At 41.3% G+C, this 16270-nt stretch overlaps 2 protein-coding genes across 4 annotated transcripts; one reads left to right on the top strand and one right to left on the bottom strand.

Moving 5' to 3' along the window:
* The first annotated feature begins 277 nt into the window (after positions 1-277).
* LOC119907974 (E3 ubiquitin-protein ligase RING2-A-like) lies at positions 278-9663 on the top strand. 3 transcript variants are annotated; one of them, XM_038725709.1, is made up of 8 exons: positions 278-549; positions 1630-1763; positions 1883-1984; positions 2332-2492; positions 3379-3603; positions 5187-5504; positions 5734-5983; positions 7508-9663. In XM_038725709.1, exons 3-8 carry the CDS (start codon positions 1907-1909, stop codon positions 7679-7681), a joined length of 1206 nt encoding a protein of 401 aa, XP_038581637.1. In that variant the 5' UTR covers positions 278-549; positions 1630-1763; positions 1883-1906; the 3' UTR covers positions 7682-9663. The 3 variants fall into 3 exon arrangements, with proteins under 3 accessions (XP_038581637.1, XP_038581636.1, XP_038581638.1); XM_038725708.1 differs by lacking the exon at positions 1630-1763 and having other exon boundaries at positions 279-549; XM_038725710.1 differs by lacking the exon at positions 1630-1763 and having other exon boundaries at positions 280-549; positions 3379-3594.
* Positions 9664-10299: 636 nt separating this feature from the next.
* On the bottom strand, positions 10300-16258 carry rps18 (ribosomal protein S18). Its single transcript, XM_038725733.1, has 6 exons — positions 16136-16258; positions 14851-14949; positions 14561-14647; positions 13477-13578; positions 10804-10895; positions 10300-10421 (listed from the first exon to the last, which is right to left on the bottom strand). Exons 1-6 carry the CDS (start codon positions 16136-16138, stop codon positions 10346-10348), a joined length of 459 nt encoding a protein of 152 aa, XP_038581661.1. The 5' UTR covers positions 16139-16258; the 3' UTR covers positions 10300-10345.
* Positions 16259-16270: the final 12 nt, after the last annotated feature.

Below are 16270 nucleotides of genomic sequence, written 5' to 3'. Positions count from 1 at the left end.
ATTGAAATTATTATACGAAGAAAAGTGTTTATTATTATTATTATTATTATTATTGTATGGATTCATTATTACTTTATGTACTTTATATTTAGCAGGAGATAAAGGTGGCATTAAATAATGGTTTGTCCTGGTATCTATCTATCTGTCTATCTATCTAATGAGTTTTGTGTTGTAATGCACGGACTGGCCTCTGGGGGCCGCTGCCGCTGGGGAAGGGGTGACGCATCCGCCGTGCAGCCGGGGAGAACGCGAGTTGTTCCGGGGAGGAGGAGAAGAAGAAGAAGAAGAAAGATTAGCACGGCTAACGTTAGCTAGCAGGTGAAAAATGTTGCGCTGCAGATGTTTTTATCGTTTTTTCTCCACCAGCGAGGCACAGCCGTAACTAAAAACCACCCAGGCCACATGTTAAAGAGTCAGACAGAAAATAATCACCGGTGTTTGTCGTTAGAGTGGTTTATTAAGTCTTGTTTTAGGAGGCTTCGTGCAGGCGGAGGGGGTCGCGTCTCCTCCGGACAGCTGCCCGTCAGTTAGCTAACGTTACAACGTCAGGTGAGTTTATAGTTTAATTTACTGCTTTTTCCCACGCTTTAATTTAAAGTCTCCGTCAAGGATTATGAAGAGTTATCTCTGTGGTTGTTAACCTGGCAGAAAAATGTAACTTTGCAAACTTGTTTATTTATTAAAACCGTGATGAAGAGTTACTGTTTTCTCCTTGTTGGAAGTTTTACTGTTCTTTTCCAGTATAAAGATGGATTCTCCCATCAGCAGTCAGTCTAACATCACCTGACGAACAGATTGCTGTTATGTTTGTGTTCTTTTCTTTTAAACTTTAGCCTTATGTTGTTGTTTCTCATAAATGTGCTTGAAGTCTCTGTGTTGTTGAAATTTCAGTAGGTTTTGCTCTTTTGTTACATCTTTAAATTAGTTTCGGTTTTGATCACCTACACAGTATAAAGTAGGGCTGGGCGATAAAACATCATCATCATTCAATATCCATAATTATCAGGATAAATGTCAAATCGTTAATTCTCTCAAGTTTAAAGGCTGATTTTTGCTCCTGAGTTTAAGTTAATTGTGGTTTTAAACTTTTCTTTAAGGTCAGAACAAACACTTGATGCCAAACAATGAATCACTTCACAAAGCTGAGGTATCTTAATAGAAAGATGAAGTGCTATTTCGTTTGTGATTCAAATGAATTAAATCAAACACTTGTTTTAATGCCCAGCCCTAGTATGAAGTAGGACCGCAACTAACCATTAGTTTCATTATTTTTGAGGAAAGAAACCAAAATATGCCAAATATTCACAGCCTGAGCCTCCTCTGAAACAGTTTGGAGGTCTGCCTCCCACTTTGAAAACCTCTGCTTTACAGTTGGTGTTATTTTTTTCATTGTCAACAAATTCCATGAAAAACAAAAACAACATCATCTCTGCGCGTCTCAGCTCCAAACCCAGTGGTTCCTACCGAAGATGTTAATATTTAAAACACCTCACAAATATATAGTTTCACGTTAATAAAGCTGCTCACTGTTTTGTTTTTTTTTAATAAAAAAAATAATAGTGCATATGTTGAGGATGAATCCACATGTGACACTGAATCAGAATAAACTGTGTGTTCATGGGGATGAAGGAACATGTGACCCAGTGCAGCAGAGAGACTCACTGATGGGGTTTAATAGTTTCTGGACAACAGTGGCGGAAGAAGAAACATCAGGCTGTGAGACGCACAGGACTCGTTAGGAAATACATTCACTTCTGGTTTAGGTCTGCACACACACACCCTAAGATCATCTCCATGTTTGGTTCTATGTAAGGGACTGAAGGCCCTCACAGGTGCAGGTGTAGAGTCTTAATATACGTGTTCTCCCTCTCTCTCGGTCCAGGGAGGATTGTGGAAAACAGCAGCCATGGCAGCTCCAGTAAACATCCAGACTCCCAGTAAGACCTGGGAGCTGAGTCTGTATGAGCTTCACAGGAGCCCTCAGGTAAGAGAGTGTGTGTGTGTGTGTGTGTGTGTGTGTGTGAGCTTATTTTGTATTGACAGCATTTTAAAAACACATGACAAACTCATTAGATATCAGCAGTTAAGACGTCCTCTATCAGTCTGTTCTTAGTTACGTTTTATTATTTTAATCATACAGTATGAGAAAACAGGGTTCCCACGTGTCCTGGAAAAACCTGGAGAGCACTTGACCAATTTTCCAGTCATTTAAAACGCCTGGAAAATGATTTTAACATTATGTTGCGGCAGCGTTGTGAACACATCCCCAAGTCACATCCAGCCAGTAGCACAAGTTGAATGACATCAATTCAAGTGTGTGTGTGTGTTCAGGAGGCGATCATGGATGGGACGGAGGTGGCGGTCTCTCCGCGCTCTCTGCACAGCGAGCTGATGTGTCCCATCTGTCTGGACATGCTGAAGAACACCATGACGACCAAAGAGTGTCTGCACCGCTTCTGCTCCGACTGCATCGTCACCGCGCTGCGATCAGGGTGAGCGCAACACAACGGAAACTAATCATCGTTTGGTTTTTGGATGAAGCAGCTGCAACAAAAGACTTTTCAGCAGGTTCTCTGCTTGTCTTGTCCAACCAGTAGTGGTGGGTTTTATCATAATACTGCAATAAAAGGTAGTATATTTTCTGTTTTCAACATTTTAATTGTATTCCAGCCTCCACTTTTATTTTAGTGTTTATGCATTAATTTATTCGGCTCCCTTTCCCTTCAGTTGTCTTTTCCCCTCATTCACAAACGCACTGAGTTATACTTTTGAACAGTTATACTTCCACTGCGTGGCTTAACACCCTGTTACACGCACACACCTACACCCCTGCTGCAAACTCAGCGGCGTACGCCCGCCTCGTTCTGTCTCTCTCACCCTACATGTGTCTGCTCCCCTGACGAAGTGTTTGTTTACAGCAGCACAAGGAGGAGGCTTGTTAATGACGTAGCGTATGAAAATGATCTGCGCCGGTGTGTTCACTGTCGCTTCACTTGGTCCATGCTTGTAAAATATTCACCATGTCCGCGTCTTAATAGAAAACAACTTTTGATTTATTTTATAGCAATAGAATAAGCTAAACATTTAAACAAGTTTGCTACTTGGTTTTACAGAAATTAATTACCACCAGATTGTGCGTCTGTCCCACTAGTATTTTTTATTGATGGATTTCTGGGCATCTGTTTCTGTGATTTCATTTAAGTGATTAGTGAGAACAAAATGGTGAAAGTGCTGCATACCTAAAGCCCAGTCAGACTCGTTTATTGGCTTTATTTTAACCTCCGTTATTTTGACTGGAATACTGTGCAGATACTTTAAACTGAACACCATACGAGGTCAGAATTAACACCCCACCATATCTCCTCCCCCCCCCCCCAGGAACAAAGAGTGTCCGACCTGCAGGAAGAAGCTGGTTTCCAGGCGTTCGCTGCGCCGAGACTCAAACTTCGACGCGCTGATCTCGAAGATCTACCCGAGCCGGGACGAGTACGAGGCCCACCAGCGCCGCGTCCTGGATCGACTCAACAGGCTTCACAACAAGGAAGCACTGAGCTCCAGCATCGAGGAGGGGCTCCGACAGCAGGCTCGCTACAGGTCCGAGAGGTGGGGAGGAAAGAGGGGGATGGCCTGGGGTTGTTCTAACCTCACGGTTACAGCGGTCTAGGAAATAGGGCTGGGTATCGAGTTCAATACTTTCTAGGCCTCAATACCACTGAGTATCAGAAAATGCCTTGTGTTTAGGTTGCAATGTTGCCAGAGCACAAATTCACATATATGCAATAAAAAATATGTAAAGAAAGACAATAAAAACACAATATAGGCCTATGTGTCACATTAAAAATGTCTTGCTTTTTGACAAGCAGTAGAATTTTTCAAAGGAACAATTATTAAAATAAATGATGATGATAATGTGATAATTAAGTTACTTTATACAAACAACAGTAGTTCTCAGTTTGTTGAGAATAAAATCGGTATCGAAGTCGAGATATCGATATCGAAAATCTTTGAACGATACCCATCCCTACTAGAAAAAGCTTTTTTTGTTTTTAAAGTAGTGTTGGGTGGTCGGACATTTTCTTCCAGTGTCACACCTATTTCAAAGTAGCGATGACCAAAAAGTGTTGTTTTTTTTTTTGTTTTTTTTTGCAATTCCTTCTCCAGCCAACAAAGTGGAAAGTAAATCTGAATAACGTAGTTCATAATTTTTCAAGCCTGTCAAAAAACAATAGCCAGGTGCCCACATGAACGTTGAAACAGGTTTTGCATGCTGTAATAATTCCTCCTGTTCATACTTGACTGTGAGTAATCCACATTCCTGACGTATTTAAAAGTGTATCTCAAGCTAATATGAGGCTTCAGCTGTTTGAGGTAGCGTTTCTTGAGTTTCCCTCTTTGTGTTACTGTCACTGGACACACAAAGAGGGAATGTTTCACTTTCAGAACTCTAAATTTGGAGAACGTGATCAGTTTAATTCAGACTGGTGGAGCCTCGAGTTAACCTCCATTCAAACATTTGCATTTAATCGTTTAGCTGAGGCCTTTATCCAAAGCGACCTACAATTGCTATGTATGTCAGAGGTCGCACGCCTCTGGAGCAACGAGGGGTTAAGTGTCTTGCTCAGGGATAAATTTGTGTTGCAGTGGGCATCAAACTCGGGTCTCTCTCACCAAAGGCTTAAAAATATCTACACAGAACAAGAATTGTGAATTTTGGAAGTGCATTAGGATGGGATCTCTTACTGGTCAGCGTGGAGAGATAACAGGAAGAGAGAGATGCCCGGTCTGAGTCAAACCAGAGACTTTGTGGTTCACACTCAGTGTCATACGCCGTGGTGACTTTTTATACTGTTTAAGAGATTCATTTTAATCCATTTTAATTATTTTGGGCCATGGAGAGATGTTTTCTTCGTGCCTACCACAGCACACTCTAGTTTTATAATTGTCTTGCTTTAGTTTTTCTTGATTGAGAAAGACTTGAAAACATTAAAAATGTAAAGAACAATAATAATGTTTCTGTAGATTTCCCTTTATAAAACTTTGCTTGATTTCTATCGGTAATAATAAATACTCACCAAGTTAATGTCTGAGATCTGTGAACACGGTGACTTCAGTGAGAAGAAGTCTGATGGGGCAAAAAGATCGAGCTGCTGAACCAGAATTTCCCCTTGTTAACCTCCGCCCTGCAGGAACCACCGGGTGAAGAAGCCGACTCAGGAGAGTGACAACACCACCTTCAGTGGAGGGGAAGATAACGGCGACGCCCGCTCTCACCTGTCTCATGACTCTGCCCCCTCACACACCCCTCACCCCCCGGGCCAGACCCCTTCTGAGGCCGGACCGAGCCGCAAGCGGCGTGTGTCGGAAGACGGCTCGGGGCCCGAGGCGGACAGCGGCAGCCCCACCCCTCCGCTGAGACGCCACAAAGAGGGGCCGGGGTCGGAGATAGAGCTGGTGTTCAGACCACACCCGCAGCTGGTCCACGCCCAGGACTACAACCAGACCAGGTGAGGCGGGACCTGAGGGCCAATTTGGAACTTCCCAACGTGATCCTTTTCACACCTGAAACCTTCCTGCGTGATTTTAATTTAATTAATTAAACGCAGACACTGATTAGCTACAACAAATCCAATAACTGTCACGAGTACAATAGTAGTTAAAGTTATAAGTCGATGTGCGGAGACTAAAATCAGGAGCGTGTTTGATCGTCTGAGGAGAAATTTTCTTTCTTTGCAGATATGTGAAGACGACAGCCAACGCCACAGTGGACCATCTGTCTAAATACCTCGCTCTGCGCATCGCTCTGGAGGAAGGACGGAACAACAGAGAGCCGGAGGACAGAGGAACAGCGGAGAGGGGAGGAGAGGAAAGAGGAGGAGGAGGAGAAACTGAAGGAACAGCAGGAAGCGGAGAGGGGTCGACTCTGAGCAACATCAGTGAGAAACAGTACACCATCTACATCCTGACGAGAGGAGGACAGTTTTCTGTGAGTAACAAAACCAATTACAAGCTTTTTTAAGGTTCAAGGAATATTTCATTTTCCCCAAAATGTCAAACTTCCTTTAATCGACCATTAGAGACATGCAAGACAATAAAAAGTGAATTTGTGGCGAATGATTGAACATTTATTTGCTATAAGTTAGTGAGTAACAATACTAGGGGCTGCAACTCCTCTGCTGTCCGATCAACAGTCCAAAACCCAAAGATATTCAGTTTTGGTTTTATTTGTCCAGGTTTTCAGGTATCATTGGCTCAGGCGTATGTAGTGGTCAGTGGAATTTGATTTGTGTTGCTCACAGCAGTCTTTCCACCGAAAAGTAGCGCAGACTTTACATGTTAAATCTGTGCTGTTTCCATCCGCGACTGTTAGGAGTTGATTGATGGAGATAAACAGCTGCTGGAGCTAATTAATTAAATGATGAAACCACTGAAGAAGAAGACAGAACGAACGAGGTGACGTCATTTAAAAAAAAAAAAAAAAAAAACACCCATCAAAGCTCAAACTGTGGGCAACCTGGTAGCTTCGTGTGTTAATGTGAGGAAGGTACAGCTGGGCGATAAGGCCAAAAATGTTGTGTAAAAATGTCATATCATTCTATATCCATAATTATCACAATAAATCTGAAATAAAAAAAAAGAAAGAAATTCTGTCAAGTTTAAAGGCTGATTTTTGCTCCCGAGTGGGAAAGTAGAAGAAACCAGATGGTTACTTGTATTAAAAAAAAAAAACTATAGTGATTAAATCTTTTTTTCAACACACACAAAAATAAATTCTTAGATGCATCGTGATGCGGACTTGAAAGATTGTGAATTGATGACATAATGTACACGGGACACAAAAAGCAAATCAGTGGTTAGTGCTAGCTAAGGTCTCCCTTGTGCAGCAGGTTGTTTTGGCTGTTATCTAAGTTAACATTAGCTAAATTAGTAATGAAGTAGTGTTAATTAGTTGCATGTCATTACTACCTACCTACAGGGGTTGGATAGATCAGTTAGAAGCAAAGACCAAACAGGTGTACAGTTGTGTTAATTACATATACTGTATGTTATATGTAAATTATATTAAATCTTCAAGAAGAGTCTGAAAGCTGGTTGTTAAATAAAGAACTGTGGTGACCAGGAGGAGCTGAGCCTAGTAAAGTAAAGTAGGGATGCAAACTAGTAATTTTAGATGTTTCTTTTAGATTTTTAATGTGCAAATTAAATTCCTGGTAATTTTCCGGAAATCACATAAGAAAAAAAGATGCATCAAGTAGCATCGATAATCGTTTCATAATTGCATCGCTCTGATTCTCACCCATAATATGCATAACTTAGATTAAGTAAAAATCTTTTTTCAGTCCCTTTTTCCTCAACAAAATAAATATTGTAATAGAAAAATGAAGCACTAATTTGTTCATGATTCACATGAAGTGAATCAAACATTCGTTATTGAGGACATGCGCAGATTGAAAATGTGCATAAAAACAGATTTTTTCATCCTTCCTCCCTCTTTCCTTTCCCCCGTCAGACGCTGAACGGCTCTCTGACTCTCGAGTTGGTCAACGAGAAATACTGGAAGGTCAGGAAGCCTCTGGAGCTTTACTACGCTCCCACCAAAGACCAACCACAACCACCGCAACAGAAGTCTCCCCCACCACCACCTCCTCCTCCTCCTCCTCCTCCTCCTCAGAGGGAGGGATGAGGCAGAGCAGTGTGCCGCTTTTCTCTTCAACGCTCCTCCCGTTTAACCACATGGTTGAAAAGATTATCAGTGTCTCTTTTTTAAAAATGGACTGGCATTAATACTGCCCCGTTTGAATTCATCTGCAAACTGGACTGATCATTCAGGATGTGTGAAATCTGACCTGAGACCTGATTTTTGTTTTTTTGAAGGATTAATCAACAAGAAAAAAAAAAAATGGTCAGCAGCAGTGAGGAGAAAGAAAACAGAAACCACTAACAGCTGGTACATCTTTGCTTTTTGTCAACAGACCTGGAGGACGAGCGGGTTGCCTTTTGTTTTCTCCTGAGGCTGCGAAAACATCTGCGACTTGTTAGCTTTTGTTTTCCATCAGTTTGAATATCTAATGACAAATACTTAACTACACGCATTTAAAATACAAAGCCGTGCAAAGGCTCTGCTGCTGCAGCTTCTCTGATCTGGATAGTTTACATTTTTTAGTGCTGATGCCAAAAATGAAAACTAAGTTTCAGTTCTGATTCCAGGTGGGATTGTTTTTCCAATACTCAAAATAAACACACTTTATTTATTTCTCCTAACACAAACAGCCATTTAACAACAACTAATAGAGAATTTAATGACATTTGGCGAACTTATTAAGGCGATACCTACGGAAGCCCGTGTCTGCCAGAAAAAGAAAATGAACAGTTAAAAATGCTGAAAAATACTCAAAATTATGTGACCATTAGGACTAAATATGAGATCAGTCATGATTTTGTAAGTAGAATCTAAATTTATTGACATTTTCTTTGTCAGAATTATGGCAAACAAATTTATCATTTTGAGATTAATCGTTCTGGGTAAGTCATAGAAGCTTTCTGAACTTTCTCTGTCCAGAAAGCTGTATGGTTAAATTTTGACAGTAATTCAAGTTTGGCCTGAATTTCATTGCTGTGTCGCTATAAACATATCATTTTGCCTTCCAGTAAGTTATTTTTGTCATTGCTAACATTACGTTTACTTTGAAAAATTTCTTGCCGAAGATGCCGTAAAACAGGACCAATAATCCGACGAGTTTGACTTTGTTACTGAACTTACTGCTTCAAGACGTTAAGAATCCTCTTTTAGAAAAGATCAAAGTCAAGTTTTGGTTTTTAAAAACTTAAATCTTCTTAGTTTCTGAACTCAATTTAATGTCAGAATTAATCTATTTATGAAGTATTTGTGCAATTTAATTTTTAAGAACACGACTGAAGCTCTTTGCTGCTTTCAGACAGAATCAGACCGCTTGGCACTAAAGCAAGTGATTGTGCATTACGTCTCAGTTTGACCTGCTCTATCACAGATTCGCTTTCCTCCTTATGCACTTAGAATTAAACTTTAGTATTGTTTTCACACACACGGGCTGTAACGCGCTTCAGCAGCACGTTCAAACCAGTGTTGAGTCATTCCCATTTCTGCAAACGCGCCCATCAATTCTCTGAACTGCTTATCCTGTTGAGGGTGGAGGAGGGGCTGGATCCTATCCCAGCATGCACTGGGTGGCTATACACTTAAGAGCAATACTCTGGCTGGTTAAAGAGGAGATGTGCAGGTTCTTTGAACTTATCTGCTATATTTTACTAAAAAACATCTCACCTTTAAACATGTAGCTGTAACACCCACCATACCTCATGTTTTATTCTGTAAACATACCAAGATTTTGTTCCATGTTTCCCCCTAAAAAAAAAAAAAAAAGCATGAAAATGTCTTGAAACCTTTTTCCCGTTAAAAGGCCATACGCTTTAGTTCCGGTTTAACCAGAGATCTTTTCTGTTTCGCCTCTTTGCTCCACTTCTGTCTTTATGCACTTTATATTTCCTGCAGCCATATCAATTCTACTTTACCTCAGATTTTAATGGAACATTTGTATATTAAGAATAATGCAATATTTCCTTTTCTTCTGTTGTATAATTACTCTTATCTTCTTTTAGCAATGCAGCACAATAAACATAACGATCATATGTTTGGTGTGATTTGTATTGATCTTCTCAGATTTAGATTTTTCTCCAGTAGAGGGATGTGATTATTTTCTCACAGTGGAGTAGAAATCTACAAATAAGATAACTGAGTATGTCTTACATGCCTGTATGTTGAAAGCTACTGGTGGCCGTTAAGTCTTTTCTTAAAGCAATTCCAATGTGGCTGGAGGACAAAATCTACAGTCCTGCGTGTTATGGTTTTTTTCTTGCCAACAAATCCTTCTTAGTGTTAAGGATCACTTTGTGGACAGGAGGAGTGATTAGTCACTAGTAACCAACATGCAGGTGAGCATCAGAATCAAACGTCTTGAGATCAAACGAGCTCCGTCATAGGTCTCTTCCCTAAATGTTTCTTCTCTCACTGAACAAAATGCCAATACCTGCAACTTTGTCAATTTTGCCTGTTCGGCTCAAAGGAGCAAATGAGGGTCTAATAAAGACACTTTACTGTTGCTGGACTCGTAGGGACTAAAAAGGTGAGGATCTCGCCGCCTCTGCCTCTTCAACCCGCATGCTACCATTAAATGAGCTTTATCCCAAAACTGGCACCAGTGTCTTAAAAACTGACCCCAAATGAAATGAATGTACACCCAGTGAAACAAAACACCCGGACAGAGATTGTGACAACGGTGGCATTTTATTGAAACAAGGGAAGCAGGGGAGTTTACTTCTTCTTGGACACACCGACAGTGCGACCACGACGGCCGGTGGTCTTGGTGTGCTGACCGCGCACACGCAGACTGGAAGGAAAAGAGCACATAGGGTTCCAGTTAGAAAGTGCACAAGACAGTTCAAAATTATCAAAGGCCACTTTTACTCATGCTGATTGACTCAACACTGTGTAAACTTTATAATGCTTCTAAAGAGAGGTTTTTCCCCAGGACAGGCTCTCTCTGCACAGAATCTCCTCCACTGACCCAGGAATAAGATTTCAAAGACTGAGCTGCTGGACGTCTCCCGAGATACAAACACTTCAGCTCACGGAGACGCTGCACCGCTATGGCTAGGATCATTGTTTTTATTAAACGCTGTGGTGGACTAAACCTAAAAGACTGCGCAAAACTGATCAAAACTGATCAAGAGGACGTCAGACTTTGGACTTAACGGGATCAGATCTCTTACCCCCAGAAGTGCCTGAGACCACGGTGAGCCCTGATCTTCTTCAGCCTCTCCAGATCTTCTCTCAGCTTGTTGTCCAGGCCGTTAGCGAGGACCTGAAATAGACGCAACACAGAGTTTGTCAGGTCGCAGCACCAACACGAAACCGCCACAATAAAAACATGACGAGCACAATGAGGCTGTGCAACCTGCAGCTAATCAATCCAATACTTCCAGCGTTTGCCTTAGGATATTTTTCCAGGGGGGGTGGGTGCATTACGATATGTGGTGTCATCATTGACGTGCCTCACTAATTTTTGCCACCTTCTCCGCTCCTTGACATCTGAACCCGACAAGCGAGAAGCAAACTCCCTATATGTGTTTGCGTATTCTTTTGGGGGAATATAGGCTAATCATTTCTTTATGTCATTCTTTCAGGGGGTGGGGGGGTCATTTATCAGCTAGCTACGATGCCTGGGAGGCTGAACTCAGGGAAAATGTTGTATTTGTCGATGATCATGTGAAACGATCAGAAGCTCCAGAGCAGCTACTAAAAATGGACCTTTTAGTGACCAAAGTCCAAGTGACCATTTCCAAATTCAAGACCGGACAAAGAACAATCTGAAATCTGCTTAGTTTTCTTTTTTCTCAGAGTGACTTCACATTTTGATAGGTTCATTTTGTATATAAGACATTTAAGTTAGAACCGACCTGAGTGAACAAAGGTCAACTTTGTCAGCTCTTCTGACAGACACTGTTTCAAACCTGCTGCTCTGCATCAACAACTGTTTTTATTTGGCACATATAACTACTAGGTTAGTGTGCCAGTGTTACTGCTACAAGGTATTTCCCCCTCTGTAACAAATCAAAGCTGACTACAGATATTTTGAGGACACCTGTCATTAAGGTATTTGACCCAAAAAGAAATTGTTCTCTCTGCCAAATACAGCTGGAAGAAAGTGTGTCAGCCAACACCACATGATGCAGCAGACACCTGTAACGACAGCACCGTCTGTGTAAGAATCTCTGTTGTCAGACTGGCTGGCTACTTTCTATCTGACGGGACCGTGAGATGGTTCTTAGGTGACGTGTGATAATCTCAGCTACCTCATAATTAAATGTGGCTATATTCCCCTTCACCAGTGAAGAGACCTGGAGGCTCTGACTGACACCACAACAAGATACCTGTCATTAGGGATGGGGCTGAATGATTAACTGCATGCACACGACACGCGAGAGTAAAGCAGTCTGCAGAGGAAGCATCAAGCTCGCACGCTACGCTGTACCGTGACTTGTTGTACAATGACCTCAGGCTGGGCGATGTGGCCAAAACTGTTACCACGAACAAACATTTCATATTATTCGATAGATAATTATCACAATAAATGTCAAATGTTCCTTTCAAGTTTAAAGGTTGATTTAATCGGAGGTAGAACATTCAAAACTATTATGATAAAATCTGTTGTAATATTTTCAGTCCCTTTCCTCAAAAACATTTTTTATATATATAAAAAATTATATTGCGATAATTGTTATTTTATTGCCCAGCTCTACCTCAGGCTCGACAGAACCTGAGACTGCGGAAACTTTAGTGTCAAACAGATGTGGAGAGACTACGGTGGGTGGGTCAGAGATCCAAGAGGGTCCGTTTTATACTTTCTGTGAATATAATCTTATTCCATCCTGTGTAGACACCTTATTTTGAAAACCAGACGTTGTCACATGTGTTTCCTCCTGAAATCGTCAAGACCCAATTTGATAAATAATGTGTGATGTGGTTATTATATTATAATTATTATAATTCATGCATCTGCTAATTTCATAACATGTAGGCTTGGCCTACAGGAAAGAATAGTCTGTTTAACCTCATATTGTGTCTGTTTTGAGTAATACAGAAGATAAAGAGCTTAAAAATATATCCATAATTGTTCAGCCCTAGCTGGGGATTTAACATAATCCATTACAAAAATACATTTGCATGACTCGTGTCGCTGCACAAGGTCTAAGCAGGGATTCCCCAAGAAAATAAGCTACAGCGTTCAAGTTTTGGAGGCTTCTAGACAGACTCAAGAACGCGGTACTCTCAACTGGAAATGCAGGAGCGCTACTGCTGTGCACGAACACGTGAAGTAAAATTATCCCGGATCGCTGTGTCAAGAACAGCAGCAACATTTTAAATCGCTCCTTGTTGTTAAAAAGTCGTTTCTGACCACTAGCATGTAACGCAACACCACGTGTCATTTAATGTTTGCCCAGTTTATATTTGCTGTTTATTTAAACAGCCGTGCATGAGAGAGAAAATTTCAGGTGCAGTATTTTTATGACCCGGCATCAAAGCAATGACATTTTAAAAGACATGCCACTATTCTACTCAGATTATGCGTCTTTTCCAGGATAACTGAATAATATATTATTAATGAGATGTTTGATATTTCTTTTGAATAAATTGTTATCTTAATCAAGTAATAAAAATCCTCAGATCATCATAAATAAATTAGTTGTTAGGTTAATCAATTGGAAAAGTTATTGTTAGGTGGAGCCCTGTCTGTCATAAATCTGAGGTGAGGACATGAGCAGATAAAGATTTTGTTTAACATCCTACAGTCTTGCTTGAGATTATTTTACGATAATTATTGTAATCATAGTTTTGAGCTCACCTAAACTTAAAGATGAAATGCTTTACAGGTGGGCACCTACCTGGCTGTATTTGCCGTCCTTGACGTCCTTCTGCCTGTTGAGGAACCAGTCTGGGATTTTGTACTGGCGAGGATTCTGCATGATGGTCACCACACGCTCAACCTGAAAAACAAACGCAGCTGTTAATTCATACATTCTCACAGACCCCAACAGTTAAAACATGATACAACGCCACATCTATTAAGCTGCTGCAGCATCTGCACACATGCACCTCTACAGGGAAGCTAAATCGTCAACGTACTGTCTGGAAATCATACCCTACTGTATTACAAAATCATCAATTCTCAAGTTTCATGGAAGGACAATGGGGTATTTTTCTTGCTGACCGTGTGGTGCGACTGCTGTTGGCTAAGAAGTTTTCCAAAATGTGCAGCGACGCTACAGAATCAGAGTATAGAGAAATTTGGCTTTTTGTCCAATCAAAATAGCTGTGTGTGTGGTAAAGTAACCATCAAACCGTCTATGCATTTAAAAATACATCCTACTGTGGCTAGTGTTGAACTTAATGCAGAAGAAGCAGCTTTAAATCTGATGTAACCAAGGGGGGAAGCCACAGTTGAAACAGTGAAGCCGACCAAAGCCTGCACGGACGGTTCCATGTAGGCCCAAAAATGACGTCAAACCCTGTGACATCGCGTCGCACGCCTCTGGACCAACTAGCACGAAAGGCAGGCGTCTTATCCACTGCACCATCACCACCCTTACATAACTTCTGAACTCAAAAGCTACATTTCTTAATTTTATGCATTATCCCAAAAATCCTGAAACAGCCCATGAAATAAATGGTCTAGTAGCAGGATTTGAAGTCAGCAGGGATCCAGATCGACGCTCATAGAGCAACACAGACGTCTTCACTATTTAGGTGAAACAGTGAAATCAAGTCATGATGGGAAAAGGAAACGATGTCGAGCAGAGATGATGAATATCTGAGCTAACCCTAAAAATACTGATATTACTACATTTACAGCTCTTTGTTAAGTTGCACCAGAGATGATAAAAATCAAAACACCCGTCCTGCTGTCGGGACCGTCTCCTACAATGTGAGAAATCTAAGAACCCTCGACAGACGCCCGGTTCTCCTCACCTCCTCATCAGTCAGCTCTCCAGCCCTCTTGCTGAGGTCGATGTCGGCCTTCCTCAGGACGACATGGGCGTAACGTCTGCCAACACCCTGAGACAAACGGGGACATTAGGGTCATTGTACACCCAATACACAAGATTAATGTCTCGTGTGCAAAATTCGACATCAGAAAACACGCTGTAAATATATTCATGCTAATCAGTCGGTCTTATACTGAAAATTCAAAAGGATGAAGCTCTACGTGCAGGTAAAACGTTCCCATTCTGCGCTTTATATTTCAGAGAAAACCTCACCTTGATGGCAGTGATGGCGAAGGCGATCTTCCTCCTACCATCGATGTTCGTGTTGAGAACACGAAGAATGTGCTGGAACTTCTCTGGGATGACAAGCGACTGAAAAACAACACACACACACCATCAGGGTCGCATGAACGTCAGAATCAACGTTGCCATCGCTCACTTTTAGATACGAGTTTGAAATGCTGAAGCAATGCTGGTGGCAACACTTCTCTGACCCAGAGGCATTTACGGTCAGTGTTGCATTTAAGGCTACGTGTTGGTACTGCTTGCTGCTGTAGTAGTGGTGAATTAATGCGCTTGTGTTGTCTCCAAGTCACTTTCAACCTTGGAACTTTAAAAATTACGGTTAAATTCATGTATAATGCAGCAAAATGTGCGCCGGATGCCTCAATGACCATCTGACAGTGTTTCCAACCTGTTTTCAAACCTAGTAGCATGTTTAACTTGACAAACTACTGAATTTCACACAGACCACATCTTAATAAACTGAACAAGAGGCACAACTCCTGACTTCTGTAAAGTTCAGCCGAAATAAATGCCTTCACATTAAAAGATCTGTTGTTATTTAATATTTAAGATTATCTTACACTGTCTGATCAGTAACTTTGTTGGTCGGGGCCAAATACATTTAAGCTCTGGACTCTGGGCTGAAGTGTGGCATCTCTGTGCAGCTAACGTTACACTCAACACATTTGGCTCCAGTTAGCAAAGCTACAAGAGCTGTTGCTGCTCTCATAACCAGCTTCCAGGCATCTCCAAACCCTTAAATACGACCCAACTGCAAACCAAAGCAACAGAACACTCTAACTAATCCGGCAAACAGTGTATTTACACTCACTAACATCCACTTTGTCTCCCAACATGATAATGATCACTGGAACATGTTAAAGCTAGTTAGCCTTTGCAGCTAGCCGCCTTCACTTCAACACGGATGTTTCTTTAAACTTGTTAGCCGGTAAATTGAAACCGTACAGGGGTTACAGCTCTGCTTTAAATCGTGAATAAACTAAATATATGTGAACATAAGCCACGGACAGGAACTTTAGTGAGCCACCCGCGCTACTTAGCCACCATCCGTCCGTTCAGCCCGGTCCAACGCCGACAGTAAACTGCGTTAATACGTCCATTTCTGCTACTAATATTCCAACAATTCCACTTTATTCCGCTCGCAGAAGCTATATAATATTAATAACGGGTGTAAATGTAATACATGAGTAAGATTACAGCTAGATGATTACAGATTTTAAAACTAGTCCAGGTTGACAGAAAATGAACTCACCATCTTGGAAGCAGGTTCCGTGCGAAGAGGAAGCCGCAAGGTTCTCGCGAGAGTTTGTCGCTGTCGGCAACGGAAGTCAGTCCGTCGCTTTCTATCTGTCCGACGACGCAATTAAACAACGGTTGGATTAAACAA

This window comes from Micropterus salmoides, unplaced genomic scaffold (genome assembly GCF_014851395.1).
Source record: "Micropterus salmoides isolate LMB-PRFRI ecotype aquatic unplaced genomic scaffold, ASM1485139v1 Ms_hic_scaffold_17, whole genome shotgun sequence".
Classification (NCBI taxonomy): Eukaryota; Metazoa; Chordata; class Actinopteri; order Centrarchiformes; family Centrarchidae; genus Micropterus; species Micropterus salmoides.
Note: the sequence above shows the minus strand (reverse complement) of the source record. Positions and strands in the feature narration are given on the sequence as shown.

Coding starts and splice junctions, on each gene's coding strand:
- rps18 (XM_038725733.1), bottom strand. Junction 14,648..14,850: donor TCGCCATCACTGCCATCAAG/GTGAGGTTTTCT, acceptor CGTTTGTCTCAG/GGTGTTGGCAGACGTTACGC. Junction 10,422..10,803: donor GGTCTCAGGCACTTCTGGGG/GTAAGAGATCTG, acceptor TTTTCCTTCCAG/TCTGCGTGTGCGCGGTCAGC.
- LOC119907974 (XM_038725709.1), top strand. CDS start 1,907: ATGGCAGCTCCAGTAAACATCCAGACTCCCAGTAAGACCTGGGAGCTG. Junction 1,985..2,331: donor AGCTTCACAGGAGCCCTCAG/GTAAGAGAGTGT, acceptor GTGTGTGTTCAG/GAGGCGATCATGGATGGGAC. Junction 5,505..5,733: donor CAGGACTACAACCAGACCAG/GTGAGGCGGGAC, acceptor CTTTCTTTGCAG/ATATGTGAAGACGACAGCCA.